At 50.6% G+C, this 24424-nt stretch overlaps 1 protein-coding gene across 4 annotated transcripts in view; it reads right to left on the reverse strand.

The window, feature by feature from the left end:
* HSPBAP1 (HSPB1 associated protein 1) overlaps window positions 1-24424 on the reverse strand; it is a 1313039-nt gene that overhangs the window by 700786 nt on the left and 587829 nt on the right. For all 4 annotated transcript variants that reach the window (XM_078682025.1, XM_078682026.1, XM_078682023.1 and 1 more), the window contains one exon: window positions 7909-8045. In XM_078682025.1, coding sequence (XP_078538151.1) covers window positions 7909-8045 — 137 coding nt within the window. The remainder of the gene's footprint in view (window positions 1-7908; window positions 8046-24424) is intronic.

A 24424-nucleotide genomic window follows, 5' to 3' on the forward strand; every position in this document is an offset into this window, starting at 1 on the left:
CATCGAAGGCCCAGGGTCCCCAGCTGAGTCAGCGGGGCCAGAGGGCGCAACAGCGGAGTCGGACAGCCCAAAAATGCTATGGAGCACTTCGTAAAAGGCACGAAGGTGGGCAGGGGATGCTCCCGCTCCGGGAAAGGGAGGGAAGCATGGAGCCATCCCAGTGGGCACCGAAGATGGAGCCGGAGAGCGATGACACTCCAAGTCCCACGTCGGCCAAACGGACGGGGAGAAGGAGAAGAGCGACTAGGCTTCTTCGCCTTCTTCTTGTGCTTCGACTCACATAACAAAAGGGATTGGAGGAAAGAGATGCGTTAGGCCTTTCAAGAATGGTTAACTACTGGGGACTTGAAAAGAGAAGGTTGATCTGGCAACTGAAGGAAAGCAGAAATGGCTGAAAGGTAGCCCTTGATAGAGCCCAGAGCAGAGCCCTGCTGAGCTAAAAAGAGAAGGAACAAGAGTACTTCAGAGATGGGACAGAAAGGGGATCCACAGCCTTTGCTGTACACCATGTCACAAATGTGTTCCACCTGCAGGCGTATACCGTCTTAGTGGAGGGACACCTGGCTGCCAAGATTACTTCACAGACTTCGGGAGGCAGGTCGAAAGACGTCAACCGCCGCCACTCAATCTTCACGCAAAGAGGTGGAGACTGGAAAGGTTCGGGTGGAGGACCGTCCCCTGCTGCTGCGACAGAAGATCCTCCCGAAGAGGCAGTCTGATCGGAGGATCGATGGGCATGTTGAGCAGTTCGGGATACTAGACTCTTTGTGCCCACTCCGGAGCCACATGATTGACTTGAGCGCGGTCTCACCTGATCTTCTTGAGCACTCTGGGCAGAAGTGGTATAGGCGGAGAGGGCGTACAACAGACGGCAACTCCACTTGCGACGAAAAGCGTTGCAGAGCGAGTGCCACCTTGGAAATGACTATGTACAGAATTGCAGACATTGCGGTGTCTCTTCAGTAGCGAATAGATCTAACCAAGGCTCTCCCCACTGTTGAAAGAGATATTGCAGCACCTCAGAGTGGAGACGCCATGTCCAGAGGCGAAGGGCCTACTGACATAGGGTCCATGACCCCACCCCGCCCTGTTTGTTGCAATACCACATGGCGGTAGGAAGGAATGCCTTCAGTGCAAGACATATTGCCCGGAGCTCTAGGAGGTTGATGTGAAGCACGGACTCCGCTGGAGACGAGAGGCCTCTCCGATGTGACCGCCCCATCCCAGAAGGGATGCATCCGTCACCACAGTGTGGTTGAGATGAGGAAGGGAGAGGGACTTGCTACAGACCCAATCCTGGTTCGTGAGCCACCACTGCAGTTATTGAGCAGTGGCCTCCGAGATCTGGACGTAGTCCGACAGATTCCCCGGATGCTGCGCCCACTGAAACTTCAGGTCCCACTGCAGAGCACGCATATGCCACCTGCCACGATCGATCAGCAGGATGCAGGAGACCATAAGGCCCAGCAGCCTCAGGGTCATTCTGACAGAAACCCGGAACAAGGGCTGAAAGATCAGAATCATAGCCCGAATGTCCCAGACTCACTGTTCGGGAGGATAGACCCGAATTTGCACTGTGTCCAGAACCACTCCAATGAGGAGGAGCTTCTGAGAGGGATTCTGGTGTGACTTCAGCACATTGATGGAGAACCCCAGCGAGTGCAGGAGGTCGCCGTAGTCTGGAGATGGGAGACGACTGTTTGGCGCGAGCCCGCCTTCAACAACCAATCGTCGAGATAGGGGAAGACTGAAACCCCTGATCTGCGCAGATGAGCTGCGACCACCGCCATCACTTTTGTGAACACCCAAGGGGCGCTGGTAAGGCCGAAGGGGAGCACGGTAAACTGAAAGTGCTCGTGGACTACCGTGAGCCGCAGGTAGCGCCCGTGGGCCGGCAGGACGGGGATGTGGAAATACGAGTTCTGCAATTCCAACGCTACCATCCAGTCTCCTGGGTCCAAGGCAGCTAGGACCTGAGCCAAAGTCAGCATCTTGAAATTCTCCTTCCGGAGGAAGCCGTTGACGCTCCGTAGGTCCAAGATAGGGCGTAGGCCTCCTTTACCCTTCTTGGGTACCAGAAAGTAGTGGGAATAGCAACCACGTCCTACTTCTGGCCCAGGAACGCGTTCGATGGCCCCCTTGGCCAAGAGGGCCGTAACTTTCTCCTGCAGAAGATGCAAGTGATCCCCAGGCATGCGGTGGTACTGCGGTGGCAGGGCTGGAGGGGTCACTTCGAAGGGGAGGGAGTAGCCCCTTCGGATGATTTGCAGCACCCACCTTTCCGACTTGATGGTACGCCAGTGGAGGAGGTGATGGCGAACCCTGCCCTCCACTGGCGTCGAATGGGCCTGAAACGCCAGACTAGGAAGGCTTAGAGGCAGATGCTGCAGGAGCGGATGTGGACTGACCCTGCTGTTGTCCCCCGGCACCGCCACGGTGGTAACCACGTCCGCGACCACGTTGAGACTTGCTCTGCGGCCTGTGGCTGGCTGGACGTGTGGGGGCGCCCCTTCCTTGGCCACAAAAGGGGCAAAAAGCGGAAGTTTGCTGGCTTTGGCCTAGGCCCATTGACTTGGCCGTAGCCCTGGAGTCCTTGAAACGCTCCAGCACACTGTCCGCTTTGTCGCCAAAGAGGCGACGGCCATCGAAGGGCATGTCCATGAGCGTGGCCTGGACATCCCCCGAAAAGTTGGCGGACCTCAGCCAGGCGTGGCGGCCACTGTCATTGCAATCGCTCTACCCAGCGAGTCTGTGGTGTCAAGTCCGCACCAGATCCAGTAGCGTGCTGCATCCCGCCCTTCCGCCAGGGCTTGGGCGAGCCGTGTCCGGGCCTCCACCGGGCACTGTGGCAGCACCTCCGCAACCGTATCCCACAGAGAGTGGGTGTAACGGCCCAAAAGGCAGGCGGTGTTGACAGACCGCAGCCCCAAACTCAGGGAGGAGAACAGTTTCTTCTCAAACTGATCATACCTTTTGGATTCCCGATCCGGAGGAGCGGTCGGAAATGCGGTCTGGGACATAGAGGCCTGGATCACCAGGCTCTCGGGGTGGGGTGAACGGACAAAAAGCAGGAGTCGCACGGAGCCGGGCGGTGGCGTCAGGCCACGTTCCGATCCACAGGGAGGCCTGTGGAGGGCTTGGACCAGGTGCCCATCAGAACGTTGGTGAGGGCTTTGTTAAACGGCAGTAGAGGCTCCGAGGAGCTTGCCTGCGGTTTGAGCACCTCAGTGAGGAGGTTAGTCCTCACGGCCGCGACAGGAAGCTCAAGAGCCAAGGCCTTGGCCGCCCTGTTCAACACCGCGCTGTAAGCAGCCCCCTCCTCCGAAGCCACAGAGGGAGGAGAGATGAATCCAGTGTCGGGCGAAGTGTCCAGACCACTGGCCTCCCCCAGCTCTTCTGCCCAGTCCTGGCTCAACTGGCACTGCTGTGCCAGAGGGTCCTCAGACCCCTCCCAGTCCCCTCGTCATCCATCTCCTGATAAGCAGGCAAAAATTATGGAGCCGGCTCGTAGGTGAAGGCCTCACCCATCGGCGCCGGTCCGACGCCGGACCGGGGATGAAACTGGGGTCGACGTCGTCCGGGGACGGCGCCGGCAGCAACACCCTCAGGGTCAGCGCCAGCAGAGGAGTCGTAAGGCCGACTGGCGACGACCCGGATCCAGGCCTGGATCCTGCGGGGCCCTGCGGCGTTGGGACCGGAGGTTTCGACGGAGGGAAGTGCGACCTCATGGCCGTGAGGAACGCACTGATCTCCTTCGGCGTCGCATGCCGCCCAGGGACCGGTGGGTATGGAGCTGGACGCGGCGCCTGCGGCTCTGACATAGCCGCGTGGGCGGTGTCGCCTGAACCCCCAGCCGCGTCGCGCAAGCGTTGGGGGGAGTCAGAAGAGCGATGACGCCTCTTCGACTTCTATTTCGAATGCCTCGACTTACCTGAGGACTTGGAGCCCGACGAGTGGTGGTGAATCGTCGAGCGGCGATGACTGCGGCTCCGCGTCTGGTCCCTCGACTTTCTCCTCGATCGGGACTTTGAGCAGCGCAGAGCCGACTGACGGAGCTCGAGCAGCTTACGGGACCGCTCCCATCTAGCCTTCAAGGTCAAGGCCCGGCAGTCGGGACACGACTTGTCATCATAGTTGGCCCCGAGGCAGTACAGGCACGGACGGTGAGGGTCGGTCACCGACATCAAGCGGTGACAGGCCTCGCAAGGTTTAAAACCAGGAATCCCTAACGACTCGAAAAGTGATCAAAAGAGATCAAAAAAGTTAGTCAAAAAATGACTAGAGTACTGCTCTTCCCGGATCTGCGCTTGCTGGCACAGAAAAAAGGAGAATTGACGTCAGCGTGCGAGGGCGGCGTCTAAGTACTCCGACGACGTCATCCTGGCGATCACGACGCAGACGACGGACGCGGAGCCGCAGGCGACGCCTACCGAAGCGCTGGGGTACTGCTGACGAAAACTTTCCAGATCCACTCTGACGTCTGGGGATATTCTAAGGTAAGAAATCTAACACTAACCTGTTTCTTTCAGATTGCATAGTCTGTCCCTGCCCAAAAGCATACATTGGCAAGACCACCCAGGCCGTTAAAAAGCGAATAACACAACACCGCTCTGGCATCACAAGTGCACCTGTAGTTCCACATTATTTGGAACAACATCATGGCCCAGAAGAAATAAAATGGACCGTTTTGAAGCACGTAACAGGTAACAACATCGACACCCTCCTCTCAAGATTTGAAGCAAAAACCATAATGTATTTAAATACATTTGACAACAGGTTTAATGAGATGAGTGAGATCAGCACGTTCTATGAAAGCCTAATGCACAAATACCCTACTTGCTGATCAAGGAGAATGAGAATGTCATCTTAATTCTAAATAATCATTTGGGTTTTTGTGTAAAACAATAGAAAGTTGAAACAACTGGGTGGATGGTGCCACTTCATCTTCAGTTTTATATAAATTTTTATTTCATTTTTTCTCTAATTTACTCAATTGGATCACACTTTGACTGAACGCCAAAAAAAAGCTCTTTACAAAGCAAGGTATGAGAGCAAACAGCAGAAGTGCAACAGCACCAACACAAGAGCAGTCGGCTGTTTAATTTTATTTTTATATTTATTTTTATTCTTACTCGTGCATTCTAGCCAAAAGCAAATATGTCACGGGTCCTATAGCAGTATCGAACCTGCCAACGACGCAATGTTGACCTGGTATTTTGAAAAAGTTTATCCGGAAGTGAGACAAGGTCAGGCAAACTGAGGCCGGTCAGCGGAAGCAGAAACGAATCCACGGCCCAGACACTGGAACGCCTTAAAAATAGAAGACGGACTCAGGTGTTTGCAAGTTAAACAAACGAGCCGAGAAAGTATACCCCGGACCCGAAAACGGAAGAAGACGCACAGCGACGCCTGTTCCGAAACACCGGATCGTCCACCACAAGGAACGAAGGCGGATGGTTGCCTGGATGATTTATTTCATTTCAGAAGATAACGCGCTAAGGTACCCCGCCTGTTTAAAATCCAGTATGCACAGTGCATGTATCACCTGAGGGAGAGCCCGTTGCTCGATAACTGTAATTATGCACCGCCTATACTCTTGATAACAAGCCGGCACAAACAAGACATCGCATAGATGTAAATCACCCCGGTGTCATACACAGCCACGAAGCAGACATACCACTGGCCAGATGGCATGCTAAATATATATATATATATATAAAAAAGAGATACTGCTCACCATAAACACTTCCCTGACAGCCACTGTAAAAACCTCCTTTTAAAACTGGTTTGCTCACCCCACAACAACATCTGGAATAACCCACGTTGAAGGAGCGTCACCCAACCATTAACACAATTTTGAACAGGACCCCTCCTGTTAAGTTAATATATCGTTTTTTGCTTGTTTTCATTCATGCCACGTCTTGAAGTGAACAAACACAATAGAATTCAACCCTTTGAGTTCCCAAGATACACATGTGGTATGTGGTTGTTCCCAGTATAGAATAAATATACACATGTTAATTAGCTTGCATCACATTGAAAATCACGAAAGTTTCTATTTCATGTTTTTAATTCATTCAGGTACACAAGTCCTCTCTTGAAAATAGACTATCCCTGATGAAGACCTTCCTATAAAGAAGTGCCATTCAGGAGGTCGAAACGCGTTGGTTCTATATACAGAGAGGTTCTATACAGAACCAAGCCCTAGCCAAGTCCCGAAATTGGACAATATAGAACCTATGAAACAGGGTTCTTTTCTTGAGTTCTGACCATCATTGTTGACCTCTCCCTTGGTTGAAAATGTATGTCAGGTTGAGGACGGGAAAGTAATAACCTACCTTGACTCTATTTCACTACGACAGAATTGAGTAGGACTACCCTTCGCCTGAGGAAATTCTTAGGATATTATATGCACTTTAGATTCATTGTCAGGCAACATTGCCTTTGCGACACATATATATTTTATTGAAAAATACACTGTATGTTTAAGCTTTCTTGATTTGCACTGTATATATCTGTGAGCACAAATTTTTCTGAACAAAAATGTTTTTTCACTTTTAATGGTGTATAGATATATTAAAAAAAAGGAAGAAGGCAAGTGGGCCTCGCTCTAGCTTGTCCCGTGACAGGATTGATAGTTTTGCAAAACAAAAAAAGAAAAGAAAAAAAAAGTTAGATAATGTAAATGAATACAACCCAAGGATAATTAAACAATCTTTTGGGAAGAATTTTGATTTTTTGATTCATGTGTCAGAGGTAATTTTCTTTTTTTATATGTGTTAGGATTCCGGCCTCTGTCTTGTTCTAAACGGAATCATTCCCCTGTTTTTTACCCGGTCCACCCAAAGATGGCATGCATCGCCTCGTAGAACATACGAAGCTGAGCGGGGTCCCTCAGGTCACGGAAAGGGAGGAAGCTCGGATTGGCCGACCGACGAGGAGAAGTCGACGAGCGACGATGCTTCTTAGACGACTTCTTATGCTTCGACTTACCCGAACCAGAGTGCGAAGACTTCAAGCCGAAATGGCAATGGCTCCGTGACTGGTCCCAGGACCTCCCTCAGGACCGGGACCTCGAACGGCGCGGAGCTGACTGCCGGTGTTCAAACAGCTTTCGGGACCGCTCCCGCCAAGCCTTTTGCGTCAACAGCTGGCAGCCGGAGTACAACTTGGGGTCGTGGTCGAGCTCCAGGCAAAAAAAACACATGCGGTGCGGATCCGTCACCGACATCATGCGATGGCAGGAACAGCAGGCCTTGAAACCGGGCATCTCTGGTGCACCTTACAGAGTCGAAGACTCGAGAAAGACTTCGTCAAAAGTCGATAAAAAGCTAGTCAAAAAATGACTGAGGTACCGCTCTTCCCAGATCTGCGCAGGCTGGCAAGGAAAAAGAAAGAACTGACGTCAGTGCCCGAGGGCGGCGTCTAAGAAGCTGCCACGACGTCATCTCGACGACCACGCCGCCGTTGACAGGCGTGGAGCTGACCAACGCCACCTTACGATGCGTAGAGGTACTGCTGACGAAAAAAGTTCCCGGGTCCAGTCGGACACCTGGGGGTAATTCTAAGGTAAGGAATCTATAACTAACGTGTTTCTTTCAGATAAATAATAATAACTATGGCCCTTAATTCTATGGCTCTCTGGTCTATGACTCACAGCTCTGCAATGCATGCATACTAGAGGTTTCATCAAGTACTGTAGTGCATTTCCCAATGATTAATCTAACTCGTATTTATTTTTCATGTAAACTGTGCCTTATTATCATTCAGTCAGAGAAATAAAGTATAGGCTTGCAGGAACGCCAAACAAATAATTTCTATGTTCATGAAAATACAAAATAATGTGGCTTCAGTCTGGGGCAGATCTCATCGATTATTTGATTACGATAATCTTCATGAGTAATTTACCTTCCCTGTACTTGCACCACTAAATTGCAGCCGTACGTGTCCACGTGACAGGGTGTGTTGGCTCCTTGCGTGCCGATCCACAACGTGCTCTCTCGCCCGTTTCTGTCTGGGAAACCAAAATCAGCCCATATCACATCCTGTAGCACAAAAGAAAACAGATATTTTTATAGTTATCAAATACTGAATAACACTTCTCGATCTGTGTTCACCAGGTAACACATTGAATTTTAAAATACAGAGAAACTCCAAAAAGTGTTTACGCTCATGCCTAGGTCTTCTAGGCTATACCAACAGTATTATTTAACTAATTGAATGCATTGAAACAAATAATATCTACGGATGATTGAAATTCATATTCTGGAAACTCGAAAAAAATACAAACAAAACCATACGTCAAAACTCCTGGGTAAGGTGAGTCATACCTGAATATATTTCCGTGAACTGAGTTTAATGTAAAACACCCTAATACTATGTGGAACAATGTAAAATAAAATAGAGGGTCATTGATTACGGCCACTTCTCTGTTTAACATCAAAAGCAGGAGCAGTAGCTACATTTTGCCCAACTCAAAAGGCTGCGCGCAAGCTACCTAGCTAAATATTTGTACAGAAGAGTGCAAGGGCTAGCAATCTGATCATAGTATATGACTGCTCTAGTCTGCACAATTCTGAAGATCAGATTCTTGCCTCTCTGGTCCACATACTGAAACTAGTGTTTTGCCAGTTTTTCATCACTGGATATCTGATTCCCACACCTCAGACAGTTTCAAACTAGACCTCACTGCATTAAACACAGTAATTTTGCAGCAGGGTCAGATTTTGGCATTGGTAGGTTGGAGTATTGCTTACACTGTAATATATTAAATCGGGCAAAGTTTAATTCAAATGGAAGCTCTCGGATAATCCATTCGAGGACTCATGAATAGTTCGGACCTTCAGCTCCTACTCACAGCCCAGTAAACCTGTTCTATTCGGAGACACATCCATGTCCTGAAGCTTTTTGTATTCTTGCAGTAGAGGGAGGACTTGCCAGACAGGAAATACAATTACCATCGCCCACTTTACCAGTTCCAGGGCTGGACGAAATAGCCTAGAAGAATCCCAAATTCCAATGGATAGCACGTTAGCACGACTGGATGAGGAACAGCCGACTGGATGAGGAACAGCCGCCTTAAACTGAACTCAGACAAGACAGAAGTCCTCATCCTGGGATCATCACCCTCCGCCTGGGACGACTCACCGCTCCCAAACCAACAGACCACGCACGCAACCTGGGCTTCATCCTGGACTCCTCCCTGTCAATGACCAGACAAGTCAACGCCGTTTCTTCCTCGTGCTTCAACACTCTGCGCATGCTCCGCAAGATCTTCAGATGGATCCCCACTGAAACCAGGAAGACCGTCACCCAGGCACTCGTCACCAGCCGACTGGATTACGGGAACGCCCTCTACGCCGGAACCACAGCCAAACTCCAGAGAAGACTCCAACGCATCCAGAACGCCTCCGCACGACTCATCCTGGACATCCCCCGACACAGCCACATCACCGGACACCTGAGAGACCTGCACTGGCTCCCCGTCAGCAAGAGGATCACGTTCCGACTCCTCACCCACGCACACAAGGCCCTCCACGACCTGGGCCACAAGTACCTCAACGACCGCATGACCCTCTACACGACCACCCGCCAGCTACGATCTACCAGCCTCGCACTCGCCACCGTACCACGCAACCGCCGGAGGAAGATCCTTCTCCTACCTGGCAGCCAAGACTTGGAACTTGTTTCCTTTCCAGTGAAGAATTGGCTTGGTAGTTTGGTCTGCCCTGTTCCCATGATGCACTGGGCCAGGGACAGACTAATTTGCATATAGCCAGGTTCTGAACTGGGATGGTGCAGTGAGCTAAAAAACGGTGATGGATGAAGCCCTGATCTGTTGACTGGGTAGGAGTGTTCTGATTAACTCAGATACTCTGTCCATCACCACCCCCCTTTTTGTAATTATTTTGGCCACCATGAGTGTGGAAGGGTATGCTCAGACATGAGTCCCTTGCTCATTGCACCATCAGGATTCAAGCAAGCCGGGCCGAAGACGGCTGTAATGCCAGAAACCGGTCCCCGGAAGCTTGTTTCCTTTCCAGTGAAGAATTGGCTTGGTAGTTTGGTCTGCCCTGTTCCCATGATGCACTGGGCCAGGGACAGACTAATTTGCATATAGCCAGGTTCTGAACTGGGATGGTGAAGTGAGCTAAAAAACGGTGATGGATGAAGCCCTGATCTGTTGACTGGGTAGGAGTGGTCTGATTAACTCAGATACTCTGTCCATCACCACCCCCCTTTTTGTAATTATTTTGGCCACCATGAGTGTGGAAGGGTATGCTCAGACATGAGTCCCTTGCTCATTGCACCATCAGGATTCAAGCAAGCCGGGCCGAAGACGGCTGTAATGCCAGAAACCGGTCCCCGGAAGCTTGTTTCCTTTCCAGTGAAGAATTGGCTTGGTAGTTTGGTCTGCCCTGTTCCCATGATGCACTGGGCCAGGGACAGACTAATTTGCATATAGCCAGGTTCTGAACTGGGATGGTGCAGTGAGCTAAAAAACGGTGATGGATGAAGCCCTGATCTGTTGACTGGGTAGGAGTGTTCTGATTAACTCAGATACTCTGTCCATCACCACCCCCCTTTTTGTAATTATTTTGGCCACCATGAGTGTGGAAGGGTATGCTCAGACATGAGTCCCTTGCTCATTGCACCATCAGGATTCAAGCAAGCCGGGCCGAAGACGGCTGTAATGCCAGAAACCGGTCCCCGGAAGCTTGTTTCCTTTCCAGTGAAGAATTGGCTTGGTAGTTTGGTCTGCCCTGTTCCCATGATGCACTGGGCCAGGGACAGACTAATTTGCATATAGCCAGGTTCTGAACTGGGATGGTGCAGTGAGCTAAAAAACGGTGATGGATGAAGCCCTGATCTGTTGACTGGGTAGGAGTGTTCTGATTAACTCAGATACTCTGTCCATCACCACCCCCCTTTTTGTAATTATTTTGGCCACCATGAGTGTGGAAGGGTATGCTCAGACATGAGTCCCTTGCTCATTGCACCATCAGGATTCAAGCAAGCCGGGCCGAAGACGGCTGTAATGCCAGAAACCGGTCCCCGGAAGCTTGTTTCCTTTCCAGTGAAGAATTGGCTTGGTAGTTTGGTCTGCCCTGTTCCCATGATGCACTGGGCCAGGGACAGACTAATTTGCATATAGCCAGGTTCTGAACTGGGATGGTGCAGTGAGCTAAAAAACGGTGATGGATGAAGCCCTGATCTGTTGACTGGGTAGGAGTGTTCTGATTAACTCAGATACTCTGTCCATCACCACCCCCCTTTTTGTAATTATTTTGGCCACCATGAGTGTGGAAGGGTATGCTCAGACATGAGTCCCTTGCTCATTGCACCATCAGGATTCAAGCAAGCCGGGCCGAAGACGGCTGTAATGCCAGAAACCGGTCCCCGGAAGCTTGTTTCCTTTCCAGTGAAGAATTGGCTTGGTAGTTTGGTCTGCCCTGTTCCCATGATGCACTGGGCCAGGGACAGACTAATTTGCATATAGCCAGGTTCTGAACTGGGATGGTGCAGTGAGCTAAAAAACGGTGATGGATGAAGCCCTGATCTGTTGACTGGGTAGGAGTGTTCTGATTAACTCAGATACTCTGTCCATCACCACCCCCCTTTTTGTAATTACTTGCCAGGAGTCGTCATGGTGAGCAGCCTCCAAAGGCTTTGTAAAGCATGGCAAATCACCCGTAGGGTCTCAAGGCACTGGGGTTGCTTACTGCTTCATGGTCATCTGTTCATTCGAACAACCGTGTCTTGAGTTCGTTCCTGAACTGTCAGAGCAATGAGGAGTACTGAGGTGCAGGGGACGGTCATTTCAAGCTTTGGCCACCAGATGTGGGAAGGAGGGTCCTCCGCTGGTGCACAAGGCTGAAGTGGTCAAAGGGGAACCGAGGGGGCATACAAAGTTTCAATTACCAGTGGACCGGAAACGCTCTGTGGAGTATCCTGCCTTCCGCTGAGTACTCGGACTACTCTGAGCAGGACTCCATGCACCGCTTACCTGGGAGCTGTCAGGTGCATCCTGGGAAATGCAGTCCTCAAGTCATCTGGGGCCTGTGAAAGTATAGTGAGCCCATCAGCTGAGGGGCGGAGCTGACTATATACCAATCGCAGTGCGGCAAGGTACATTTAAATGCAGAGCGTCAAAAATCCCCTGACACATCACGGCGCTGACGAAGGCCTGACAAGGCAGAAATGCATTCGCCAAACCAATTGAAATAAAGATGTTGCCTCTGTTCCCCGATGTGACCTCTGCTCTTTTCGTCTGGGAGGAGTGGTTTTGGAATTGTTAACGCGTTTACCAGAAACGTGTCTCAGAGGCCCTCGCTTCCCAAGCTGGCCTGGACGTCTCTGGCTTTTGTTTTGGCATTTTGTCTCCTTTAAGTTATTAAAAGATCCAGGCCCGCCTTCAGTACGGGTGAAATTGCGGCGGTAAAGCGAGGTTATCAACCTCAGCCTGGGTGGGATGCATTTCCATATCTGCCCCCGCTTATTGGAAACCTGTGCACAAGGCTGAAGCGGTCAAAAGGGACCCGAGGGGGCATCATACAAGGGGGGGCCAATAGGCCCCCACGCAAGCATGGCGGGGCCCGGCCCCTCCCACACCCCGTCCCTTTCGGGGCCGCTTGCCCCGCGCCCCGGAAGTACTGGTGTGCTTCCGGGGCGAGGGGGCGGGGTCGCGGCAGCGAAAGGGTTAAAAGCCTGGGGAGCGCGGGAAGCGGCCTCTTTGTGCCCGCGCTCCCAGGCTCGCTCCTCGCCCCACCGTGGGGCCGTGTAATTTTCTCCTTTTTCTTTTTCAGTGTCTCGGATCATCGTGAGGAGAAGCGGCGGGGCTGGGTGATTTTTCTGTTTGTTTTTGCAGATTATCGCCGTGTTCATCGGAGCTTCTGGAGGCGAGGCGGCGCAAGTTCGTGGGAGCAGCTGTCGGGTCGTGCGGTGGACAGAGAAGCCGAGCGGAAGCCGTGAGAGGCTGCAGCGTGTTTGCGGGGAACAGCCTTGCCCGAGCAGGACGTGAAGGGGCGAATCGCGCTCATAGGAAGCCGGTGGGACCAGAGGTATTGTGCGGTCTAGGCGGGGCAGCGGCGGATCCTAGAGCCACCAAACGGAGCGCCAGCGGGCCACGAGGTATCGTAAGGGGCAGGTGGGGGCTCTGCAGCGGCTCAGGAACGGCCGCTCGAGGTTGAGGCTGCAGCGGTATGCAAGCCGGTGGTTGGGACATTTGAAGCTAAGCAGGGACAGCTAGGGCAGGGAGCGGATGGGAGACTAAAAGGTCTTTTTAAGGGAAATTGAGCGCTGAGCCGAATTTTTTGCTGTGGGATATTATCGTGGGTTTAAAAAACGCATAATTTTGTCTGTGGTTGCATTTGGGGTCACTCACTGTGATTATATGTGGTCTTTTTAAGGGAAATCGAGCGCTGAGCCGAATTTTTGCTGTGGGATATTATCGTGGGTTTGAAAAACGCATAATTTTGTCTGTGGTTGCATTTGGGGTCACTCACTGTGATTATATGTGTAGAAAACTCGCGATTTGTATGTTTTAAACAAGTACTACTGCACGGTTCATAGCGATTTCGTTTTGGGAGATACAGATGTGTATTACATGGGTATAATCCTGCAAGTATATGTTTAAACTTTACCACGTACTGCACACACAGGGAGGATAGGCATTTGATGCAAGTATCAGTGGTTGCTATTAACTTAATCGTTCTGAGTGGGATTTAGCAGTGCATCTTTAGGCTGTGATAATTTCTATATGCTGACAGTTTAAACAAGTTCTTGCAAGTTAAGTATTGACGATCAAGCAGTTAAATATTCTGAGAGGGGAAGGACCTTCAAGGCACCCATGGAATTTCCATTACTGCCTGTTTTTAAGGAATTGTGTATCTATGCAAGTTGGTAGGATAAGCAACGTGGAATTTGCTAATATTTGTTTTACTGGTATAAGGTCTTACCTAGTTCATTGTCACTAGTTGGAAAGGTAACGTTCTTTGTTTTTCAGGACTGCGAGACTAGATTGTGGTCTTCATACACCAGCACAGGCGCCTTCGATCGGGTCAGGTATTGCAGGTCGTGCACCGCCAACTGGGTCAGGTACGGAGCACGGTGTGCTCATAAATATGTCTCAAAGAAGGGGGCGTGGGAATGCGAATGTGGGTTTAATGTTCCAAAAAATGATGCGCAGAATGTCTGCAATGGATAAGAGACTGGGGAAGTTTGATAAATTGGATAGGACTGTAGCGGAATTGGGGGCCAAGGTAGATGCCCAGGCTGGTCCATCTGGAAGACCCAAGCGGACGATAGTACCGCCCAAGCCAAGGGGCGTCTTTGTGACACCACCCAGGCGGGCAAGAAATACGAGGGTGGGGGGGCAGCCAAAGGGTATTACTCCCATTCTACCTCCTGCTGCACCAATCCCGCCACCCCAGGTACCTCCTGCTGCCCCAATACCGCCACCCCAGGTCCCGTTGGCCATCCCAGCCCCGGTGCCCCAGCTGCCAGTGGCAGTACCAATCGTGCCAGTCATTCCAGTGGCAGCGCCGGTGCCACCCGTCACGCCACCACACGCTCCGGTGCCCTTGGGTGCGGCCCCTACTCCTATCCCCGCGTCGGGGCCAATGCCAATAGACCTGGCAGCCCAGGTGGCGGCTGTCCTCCCTTGGTTAGGGGGGGGTGCGCTGCCGGTCAATACGGCCCTCACAACAGAGCAGCAAACATTGGTGACTCAGATATTGTTGGCTAGTGGTAGGGGCGCCACGCCGCCTGCACCAGTTTCTCCCCAAACAGGTCCAGCGAATGATGGAGGCGGTGCCAAGACCGCGGAAGCAACGTTACCCAACAACAATGGTAAGGACATTGCCCTGCCTCTGCTGGGCGAGGGAACATTGCCCTCTAGGGGAGAGTGCTTAGAACAGCATGTGTCACAAAGTGTGAAGGAAATGATATGGGCTGACAAGTATGTGAATATTTTTTCATTGCTGATAGATAACAGGGAATGGGAATATGCAAAATCACAGAAGGATATGTTGTTGCCTAGTGAATGGAGAGCGAAGTTGTACAAATTTAGGGTGGAAGAAAACATCATCAACTGGGTGAGGGCTTTTGCAGTGTACGGCGCAGTAATGGGCGAACGCTTTAAGGGAATGCAACCAGCCATGAACTGCTATCAAAGTAGAATAACAATGTTCCATGAGAACCATGCGGGGGATGTGTGGAAGGAATATGATGTAGCTTTCAGAAAATCCAAAGAATTTGATAAGACTCTGTCATGGGACAAGGTGGATTCTATCTCATGGCACAATCAATTCGAGAAGGGTCAGGGAGCAAGCACTAGCGCTACGGCGAATAAAGGTTATTCCCCCAGGCCGCAACAGCCGTTCCAACAGCCCTTTCGATCAGCGCCGGGTGGGGAGACGGCCCACAAACAGAGAATCAATGGAGGGGCGAAGGGGGTATGTTGGGACTTCAACAGACGGACATGCCACAGGGCACCAGGCACCTGTAAGTTCAGGCACGCGTGCAACCTATGTGGGCACCCTTCCCACCCAGAAACCACATGCCGAAATAAAAACAGTGGTTCAGGAAACAGGGGTAGGAAGAAACCTGAACAGTAAGATCCACCCCATAATAGCGCATTCACCCATTCAGTTGTCAGCTATGATCCCCTGGCTGAACAGGTACCCTAATCACACTTCTGCTAGGTTATTGCAAGAGGGTTTCACACATGGTTTCCGAATTCCTGCTGGGGGGTACGTCGGGACACCACAGTGCAGAAATCAGCTATCAGTTCTTGCCAATCCAACACTGGTGTCGACAAAAATAGGTAAAGAGGTGCGGTTAGGTAGGGTAGCGGGACCGTTTCATGTCATTCCCACGCAGAATTTTGTGTGCTCTCCTTTGGGGGTGGTGCCTAAGAAGGAAAAAGGGGAATTTAGGCTCATCCACAACTTGTCCGCACCTAGGGGTACATCATTGAATGATGCTATTGATGATGCAGTTTGCAGTGTGAAGTATGCGTCCTTCGATCAGGCAGCGGACATGCTGAGGGGTTTGGGCGCGGGAACACTGATGGCTAAATCAGACATTGAGTCAGCCTTTAGACTACTCCCGGTTCACCCAGAGGACCAGCACCTTCTAGGTTTCTCATTCAAAGGGAAGTACTACATGGATAAGTGTATGCCCATGGGTTGTTCAATTTCATGTGCATTATTTGAACAGTTCAGCTCTTTTCTGGAATGGGCATTAAGACAGCATACGGGTCACCAGTGGGTTATGCACTACCTGCATGATTTTCTTTTTCTGGGTCCGGCGGGTTCACGGGAGTGTGCGTCAGCATTGCAGGAATTTTGCGTGCTCATGCGCTCTTTCGGGGTCCCGTTGGCGCAGGGGAAGACAGTTGGACCAGTAACATGCCTCGAATTTTTAGGCATTGAGCTGGATTCTGTAGAGGGTTGTTTTAGACTACCAGAGGAGAAGATCCAAAAATTCAAACAGACACTAGGACTGTGCTTGCAAGCGAAGAAAGTGAATTTAGGACTGTTGCAGCAGACAGTGGGGCAGTTAAATTTTGCATTAAGAGTAATTCCCGTGGCACGCCCCTTTTCACGCTCAATTGCACAGGCCATGAGGGGTCTTCGTGAAAAACATCACCGGACACGGCTATCTGCTGAGGTGCGCCAGGACATGCGGATATGGATGGCATTCCTGGCGGACTTCAATGGCAGAGTGCTGTGGGGTGCACCCACGGTGTCCTAGGAGGACCTTGGTTTATGGACCGATGCGGCAGGCAGTGTTGGGTTTGGTGCCATCCTTGGCAAGAAGTGGGTGGCTCAGAAGTGGCCCGCCTGGTGGGAGGAGAGCGGGCTGACGGTGAACATTGGTTTCCTCGAGCTCTTCCCAATCTGGGTGGCACTGAAAGTCTGGCCCGAGGAGTTGGCCAACAGATCGGTAATATTCTGGTCAGACAATATGACAGTGGTTGAATGCATCAACCAGCAAGCTGCAAGGTGTCCATTCATTTTACGCCTGATCAAAGAGATTGTGCTGTGTTGCATGACAGGGAATGTACTTTTCAGAGCAAAACATGTCCCAGGGGTGTTAAACAATGCAGCTGATGCCCTTTCTCGCTTTAAGATGCAGGTGTTCAGGGATCACTTGCCGGAGGCGGAGACAACGCCGGCCCACTTCCCGGCGACTCTTTGGCAAATTGGTGCCCCCAACTACATGACCTCGTGGCAGCCAGCCTAGCACCCAAGACCAGGACGGCATACGAAGGGGCGTTCAGGTCTTACTGTCACTTTCTGGGACAGGGCTGGGAGAGTAGGTGGACTATGGAGGCTAGCTTCAATGGGTACTTAGGCAACTTACACAGGGAAGGGCGCACGGTTGCGACAGCCAACAGGCACAAGGCCGCTATCTCCTTTTTCGCACGTGCAAAAGGGGGCAGGGACCCTACGAACAGCTTCCAGGCCCAGAAGGCATTAAAAGGATGGCGGCGCATGCAGCCCCCCTCCACAGATTCTAGGAAACCTATAGGTTTTGAACGTCTATCAGCAGTTCTCCTCGCGCTACCGGACACATGTAGCTCTACGTCTGAGGTGGGCCTCTTTAAAGCTGCTTTCTCTTTAGCTTTTTATGGGGCATTCAGGGTGGGTGAACTGGTGGCGGCCAACAAAGGTGATAGGATAGGCGGCCTTCAGCTGCGGGATATCAGCATAAAGGGCGACACTATGTGGATCAGCATCAGGAAATCTAAAACTGATCAGGAAGCTAGGGGCCAAAGCCTGGCGTTACATCGTGCAAGGAACAATCCCTGCTGCCCGGTGACACATGTTGAGGAACTGATAAGACAGCGGGCGCAGGAGTGTGTGGGGTCACTGCTGATGCATGGGGATGGGACTCCTTTGACCAGATTTCAGTTCCAGAGGGTATTAGCCATGAGTATGGCAAGAGCTGGTTATAACCACAAAGAGTTTGGGACGCACTCCTTCCAGATAGGGGCGGCCACGGAAGCAACAGCCAGGGGTTTGACCACAACTAGTGTGCAAAGGATTGGGAGATGGTCCTCAAGCGCTTATAAACGCTACGTGCGGTTGCACATGTTGTGAGAGCTGCCCATGTTGAGTATTTCTAATACCTGCTGTTTTTCTGGTTATTTATAGTTTCACGGGCCTGTGACGCAGGACGGAAACTACCCACGGATCATCAAGGCAACTTATCTACATCATGGAGGAACCAGGAGGACAGACAAAAGACAGTGGTCATCTGGGTAGTGGGGCATTCATATGTCAAGCGTGCTAACCAAATTTTTCTTGCAGGAGCAGGCAAACAGAGGGTTGAGAGTAGGGGGTGCACGGTCTCCTTCCATGGCAGGGGGGGGCTCCGCCTCAATCAGTTCAGGGACTATATGTCGGACTTACTAGCACGACATACTACACCTCCCTCGGCGGTGATCCTTCATTTAGGGGGGAATGATCTGGCAGGTCTGGGTAGAAGGGTCCTCCTGGAAGAAATTATATCAGCAGCGGGTTGGCTAGCGAAGCGGTTACCAGGTAGTGTTGTAGTATGGTCACAACTGATACCAAGGATGCAATGGAGAGGGGGAAACTCAGTCAGCGCGTTGAATAGCTCGTTAAAGAGGGTCAACAACAAGCTGGACAAGTTATTTAGAACTCCGGTCTTACAGACCATTACTCATGGTTGCATCTGGGGGGAGCACTTCTACCTGCGGGACGGGGTTCACTTAACAGAGGAGGGGAATGCCCTTTTTATAAGAAACATCCTGGCATGGGTGGAAGTTTTTGCAGGGAGAGTATGACCTTTCTAGAAGGGGTGTGTTCTGGGGGGGGCCAGATAGTCGGTTAACTACCTGGCCTGTGGCGGTAAGGTCATTAATCGGTGAGCAGCATTTTAAGGTCCTTACGGGGGGGCGGACCCATTCACGAAAGGGGCCGCCCGCGGGAGGGGCCATTGGTCTCTCTCAGAACTTCAGGGGCAGGATATGATATCCAGTAATTTAAAGGGTGCGGGGGAGGGAGTCTACGCTTTCCTCAGGCTGGTAGCCACCCCTCACAACACTATGACGTCACTAAGGTGCGCGAGTGTCTGGGCCCTCCTGTTATGGTTAAATGGAGTTCAGGGAGCGCACGTGGGTGTAACGTGCCCTGGGTTGCGCATGCGCATCTTCAACGTGAGAGCGCAGCTGTAAAAGGATCTGACACCGGTTGGCGACCTTGCCGTAGGACTTTATTAAAAATATTAGAATGCAGTTTAATTTTCAGGATGATTAGATTACGTTAGGAAACACGCTGTACTAGCTATTTGTTAAGGTTAGCCCATCATACCATGTCGAAACGGATGTCAATCTAATCTTCTGAAAAGTGTGCATTTTAATAATTGTCAGAAATGTTTATTTGATTAAAATTTTTTTGATTTGTTTTATATGTTAATAAATACGGCCAGGGGGGGGGGCCCTGTACCCCCCCTTGACTTCCAAAGACCCCCATGTGTTGACTGGTTGAATTGGGTAATTCAGTCAGTGTTTAAGGGGGGAGGTGGCCGGCAGTCCAAGACCATGATACAAGGGGGGGCCAATAGGCCCCCACGCAAGCATGGCGGGGCCCGGCCCCTCCCACACCCCGTCCCTTTCGGGGCCGCTTGCCCCGCGCCCTCGCCCCGGAAGTACTGGTGTGCTTCCGGGGCGAGGGGGCGGGGTCGCGGCAGCGAAAGGGTTAAAAGCCTGGGGAGCGCGGGAAGCGGCCTCTTTGTGCCCGCGCTCCCAGGCTCGCTCCTCGCCCCACCGTGGGGCCGTGTAATTTTCCCCACCCTCCATCCCTTGTTAGCAGACATTGGGGCTTGGCAAATGGTAAGTATCAGGTTTGTCAATGTGCCGGACTATAGGTTTAGGGGGCTTGATCCAGTAGGCCTTGAATTTCCCGTTTACTGGAAGGTAGAACAGATGTAAACATTTTGTGCAGTGCCGTGATATTTAACTAATTCTCTCCTTAGGCCTTTTTTCCCGCTTACAGGAGTATCTGTATATATATAGGTTTTGTGCTTTGCTGTGTATTAACAATTTTTCTCCTTAGGCCTTTTTTCCTTTTAGAATAGCAATGTCGTATTTATTATGTGTGTCTGGCGGTAAGGTCATTAATCGGTGAGCAGCATTTTAAGGTCCTTACGGGGGGGCGGACCCATTCACGAAAGGGGCCGCCCGCGGGAGGGGCCATTGGTCTCTCTCAGAACTTCAGGGGCAGGATATGATATCCAGTAATTTAAAGGGTGCGGGGGAGGGAGTCTACGCTTTCCTCAGGCTGGTAGCCACCCCTCACAACACTATGACGTCACTAAGGTGCGCGAGTGTCTGGGCCCTCCTGTTATGGTTAAATGGAGTTCAGGGAGCGCACGTGGGTGTAACGTGCCCTGGGTTGCGCATGCGCATCTTCAACGTGAGAGCGCAGCTGTAAAAGGATCTGACACCGGTTGGCGACCTTGCCGTAGGACTTTATTAAAAATATTAGAATGCAGTTTAATTTTCAGGATGATTAGATTACGTTAGGAAACACGCTGTACTAGCTATTTGTTAAGGTTAGCCCATCATACCATGTCGAAACGGATGTCAATCTAATCTTCTGAAAAGTGTGCATTTTAATAATTGTCAGAAATGTTTATTTGATTAAAAATTTTGATTTGTTTTATATGTTAATAAATACGGCCAGGGGGGGGGGCCCTGTACCCCCCCTTGACTTCCAAAGACCCCCATGTGTTGACTGGTTGAATTGGGTAATTCAGTCAGTGTTTAAGGGGGGAGGTGGCCGGCAGTCCAAGACCATGCAAAGTTTCAATTACCAGTGGACCCGAAACGCTGTGTGGAGTATCCTGCCTTCCGCTGAGTACTCGGACTACTCTGAGCACGACTCCATGCACCACTTACCTGGGCGCTGCCAGGTGCATCCTGGGAAATGCAGTCCTCAAGTCATCTGGGGCCTGCGAAAGCATAGTGAGCCCATCAGCTGAGGGGTGGAGCGGACTATGCACCAAGGTACATTTAAATGCACAGCGTCAGATATCCCCTGACACATCACGGCGTTGACAAAGGCCAGACAAGGCAGAAATGCATTCGCCAAACCAATTGAAATAAAGATATTGCCTCTGTTCTCCGATGTGGCCTCTGCACTTTTCGTCTGGGAGTTTAGTCGTTAAACAACACACTGAGGCCCATGCTTATTCCTTAGTGAAATTTTATCCCGGTACAATCACCCGACGCGTTTCGCAGCGTCCGCTGCTTGTTCACGTGTACGGGTGCCATATTACCTCAATAAAGTTATATTCCAAAGTAACACCATGTGACATTCCATCTCTTTGAAACATATAATGTGCTCATAATGTGGTTATAAGTAAATTACAGTTTTGTTCTTTTTACAAACCAAAGTATATACATTGCTGTATACATATTAACCAGCTCCATCAAGCCGACAATATAATTAATTAAACGATCGTTAGGTTCACTCGATCCATGACCGGACTCCATTTTCCAAGTATAAGTATAAAGTGGCAATGCCTGTTAACTCACCGGCATTGCAACAAACATTCCGCCCATGTGGGCACATATTCAATAATTTAGATTCTGATCACACCGCTCCGTGTGTCAGATTGTAATATATAAAACAGCATCGGGGAATCGAACCCTGGTATTTCAAAACGAGTTCATTGTAAATCCCATGCTGCTGCAGTAGCAGCCACGGAAACCTGGTTTATACCGTGACAATGAGTCCAAGCATCCCGCCCTAGTGGGCAAATCACACAGCAATAAAACATTATTCTTTTACATCAATTGTAAATGTCGGACAATGATTACAAAGCATTGCTTATCAATATGGTTGCAGTGTATCAAATTTGGTTGTTCAATTTACAGCAAGCATTTATAACCGGTTAACAATATTTCTCAGCAAACCGGGTTAACTTAAACATCATGCCCAAGTGGGCCAACATTTATGATTATTGCTTGTCAACTTCAACGTAAACATATTTTATCTCTTGTTCGCATGCTATGCTACTCACTGTCACGGTATAAACCAGGTTTCCGTGGCTGCTACTGCAGCAGCATGGGATATTGAGTCTTTACAATGAACTCGTTTTGAAATACCAGGGTTCGATTATCCGATGCCGTTTTATATATTACAATCTGACACAAGGAGCGGTGTGATCAGAATCTATATTATTGAATATGTGCCTACATGGGCGGAATGTTTGTTGCAATGCCGGTGAGTTAACAGACATTGCCACTTTATACTTGGAAAATGGAGTCCGGTCATGGATCGAGTGAACCTAACGATCGTTTAATTAATTATATTGTTGGCTTGATGGAGCTGGTTAATATTTTTTTTCTGAAAATCTTTTTATTGTAAAAACAAGCTCCATAGAATCGCACATTAGTCAGCAGCATTAATACATAGATACATAGAAGACACCGTAATATACATATTTCATGTTAACAATGCGGCCTGCATAGAAAGACCAAACCCCTGGTGTGCATCCCATCACTAGCAGTGGGTACTCCTGGACTCTCCACCAGAGAAAAGGCCCTCATCAGATATTACGGATAGCACATTCTCAACACCACCTCCATACCCGTCCCCCCCCACCACACAGCCCACCGAAACCCCCTCACCCTCAAGGTAATGGACATGAACCGGGGCGCCCCATGACTGCTAATCAGACTCAGACACTGCCTGGGTATCCACTGATTCTCCTCTATACAGCCGCCATGCCGTCCACATTTTCTCCCATTTCTTAGGGCACCCTCTACTTTTATATATGACTCTCTCAGCTCTTTGGCACCAATCTAGGTCCCGTTCCCAGTCTTCCACTGTTGGCACAACCTCGCTGCCCCAGAGTCTCGCTATATTCCTCTTTGCAATCATACTTGCTAGCGCCAGCCAAATCTTGTCCCCTTTCAGCTATGTGATATCACTTGTAACCCCTAGGATATGTAATCGAGCTTCTAGTGGGACCTCCGCCCCCACTACCTCCGCCATGATGTCAGACAAGCTGGACCAGTAGGCCCGGATCTTGGTGCAGTCCCACAATATGTGGAAAAACGAGCCCTCTTCCCCACACCCTCTCAAGCAAAATTTTGAATCTACATAACCTATCCGATATTGTGTAGTGCGTGGGGTGTAAGAGCGATGTAGAATGCGAAGTTGGATTAGCCTGAACCTAGCTCGAATCGCCACCTCTCGCGGGCTTTGTAGTGCCTCCCTCCAGTCGTCGTCTTCCAAAAACCTTATGTCTGCTTCACATTTCTCCCTTAGGGGACCCAGGGGATCAGTCAGATTATTGATAAGTTTTTTGTATGTGAGGGAGATTGCCTTGTCTATCATTGGATCCATCAACAACCTGTCCTACAGTGGGGCATAGTCCGGTAGTTGCTCCCCAGGCTTCAAACGTTCATAGATGGCATGTCTGAGCTGATGGTAGTGTAGGAACTCTCCGTTCCTCATTTGAAATTCCGCCTGTAGGGATACGAATTCCACCATATCCCCTCTCTTCCAGAGGTCCCCTAGTCTATCAATACCTATAAGGTTCCATGCACGAAGATCTTGTAACTTCGTCACCGCCGGAAGAAGGTTCCCGGCCCATAAAGGGGTCTGAGCTGTGAGCTTCGCCTCCCACCCCAGGAACTTCATCGCTCGTTTCCACACCCACACCACTGCAGCCGTTTGAGGTGGAGGAGACATGCTGCGTCTGCCTCTGCTATAAAGGGCAGCCAGATAGGTATCAGCCCCGAAGACCATGCGGTCCACCCGGTACGCCGGCTCCTCCATAGGAGCAAACACCCACCCATTAACGTTGACTAGCTGGGTCGCCCAATAATATAGATGAACATCCGGGACCGCGAGCCCGCCTTCATATACCCCTCTCTTTAGTTTCTTAAGAGCAATCCTCGGGCAACCCCCGCTCCATAACAAAGAGCGTTGCTCCGATTCAATCGCTCGAAAGAACTGCTCCGGTACCAGGAATGTCACGCTCTGCAGCACATAGAGCAGACGGGGGAGGGCCATCATTTTAAATAAGACAGCACGACCCATCAGGGAGAGTCTTCCAATGCTCGATGTCTCCACGTAGCCGCTCCAACTGAGCCATTACGTTCAGTCGCAATATTCTACCTCTGACGTCGTTATCCAGATCCCCAGGTACCGAAAGGCCTCCCTCCATACCAGCCCTCCGCACTCGTCTGCCAAGCATGGCGTCGGGCCCGCCAGTACATGGCCCAGGGACTTATCCCAGTTCATTCGATACCCTGAGTAGGTACCAAACCTATGTAGAATCTCCAACAGTCTCTGGATGGAAGCAGCTGGCCGTTGAACGTACATGAGAACATCCTCGGCGTATAATAAAATACGCTCCTCCCAACCTCCCC

Source organism: Lissotriton helveticus, chromosome 3_1 (genome assembly GCF_964261635.1).
Source record: "Lissotriton helveticus chromosome 3_1, aLisHel1.1, whole genome shotgun sequence".
In the NCBI taxonomy this organism is placed as follows: domain Eukaryota; kingdom Metazoa; phylum Chordata; class Amphibia; order Caudata; family Salamandridae; genus Lissotriton; species Lissotriton helveticus.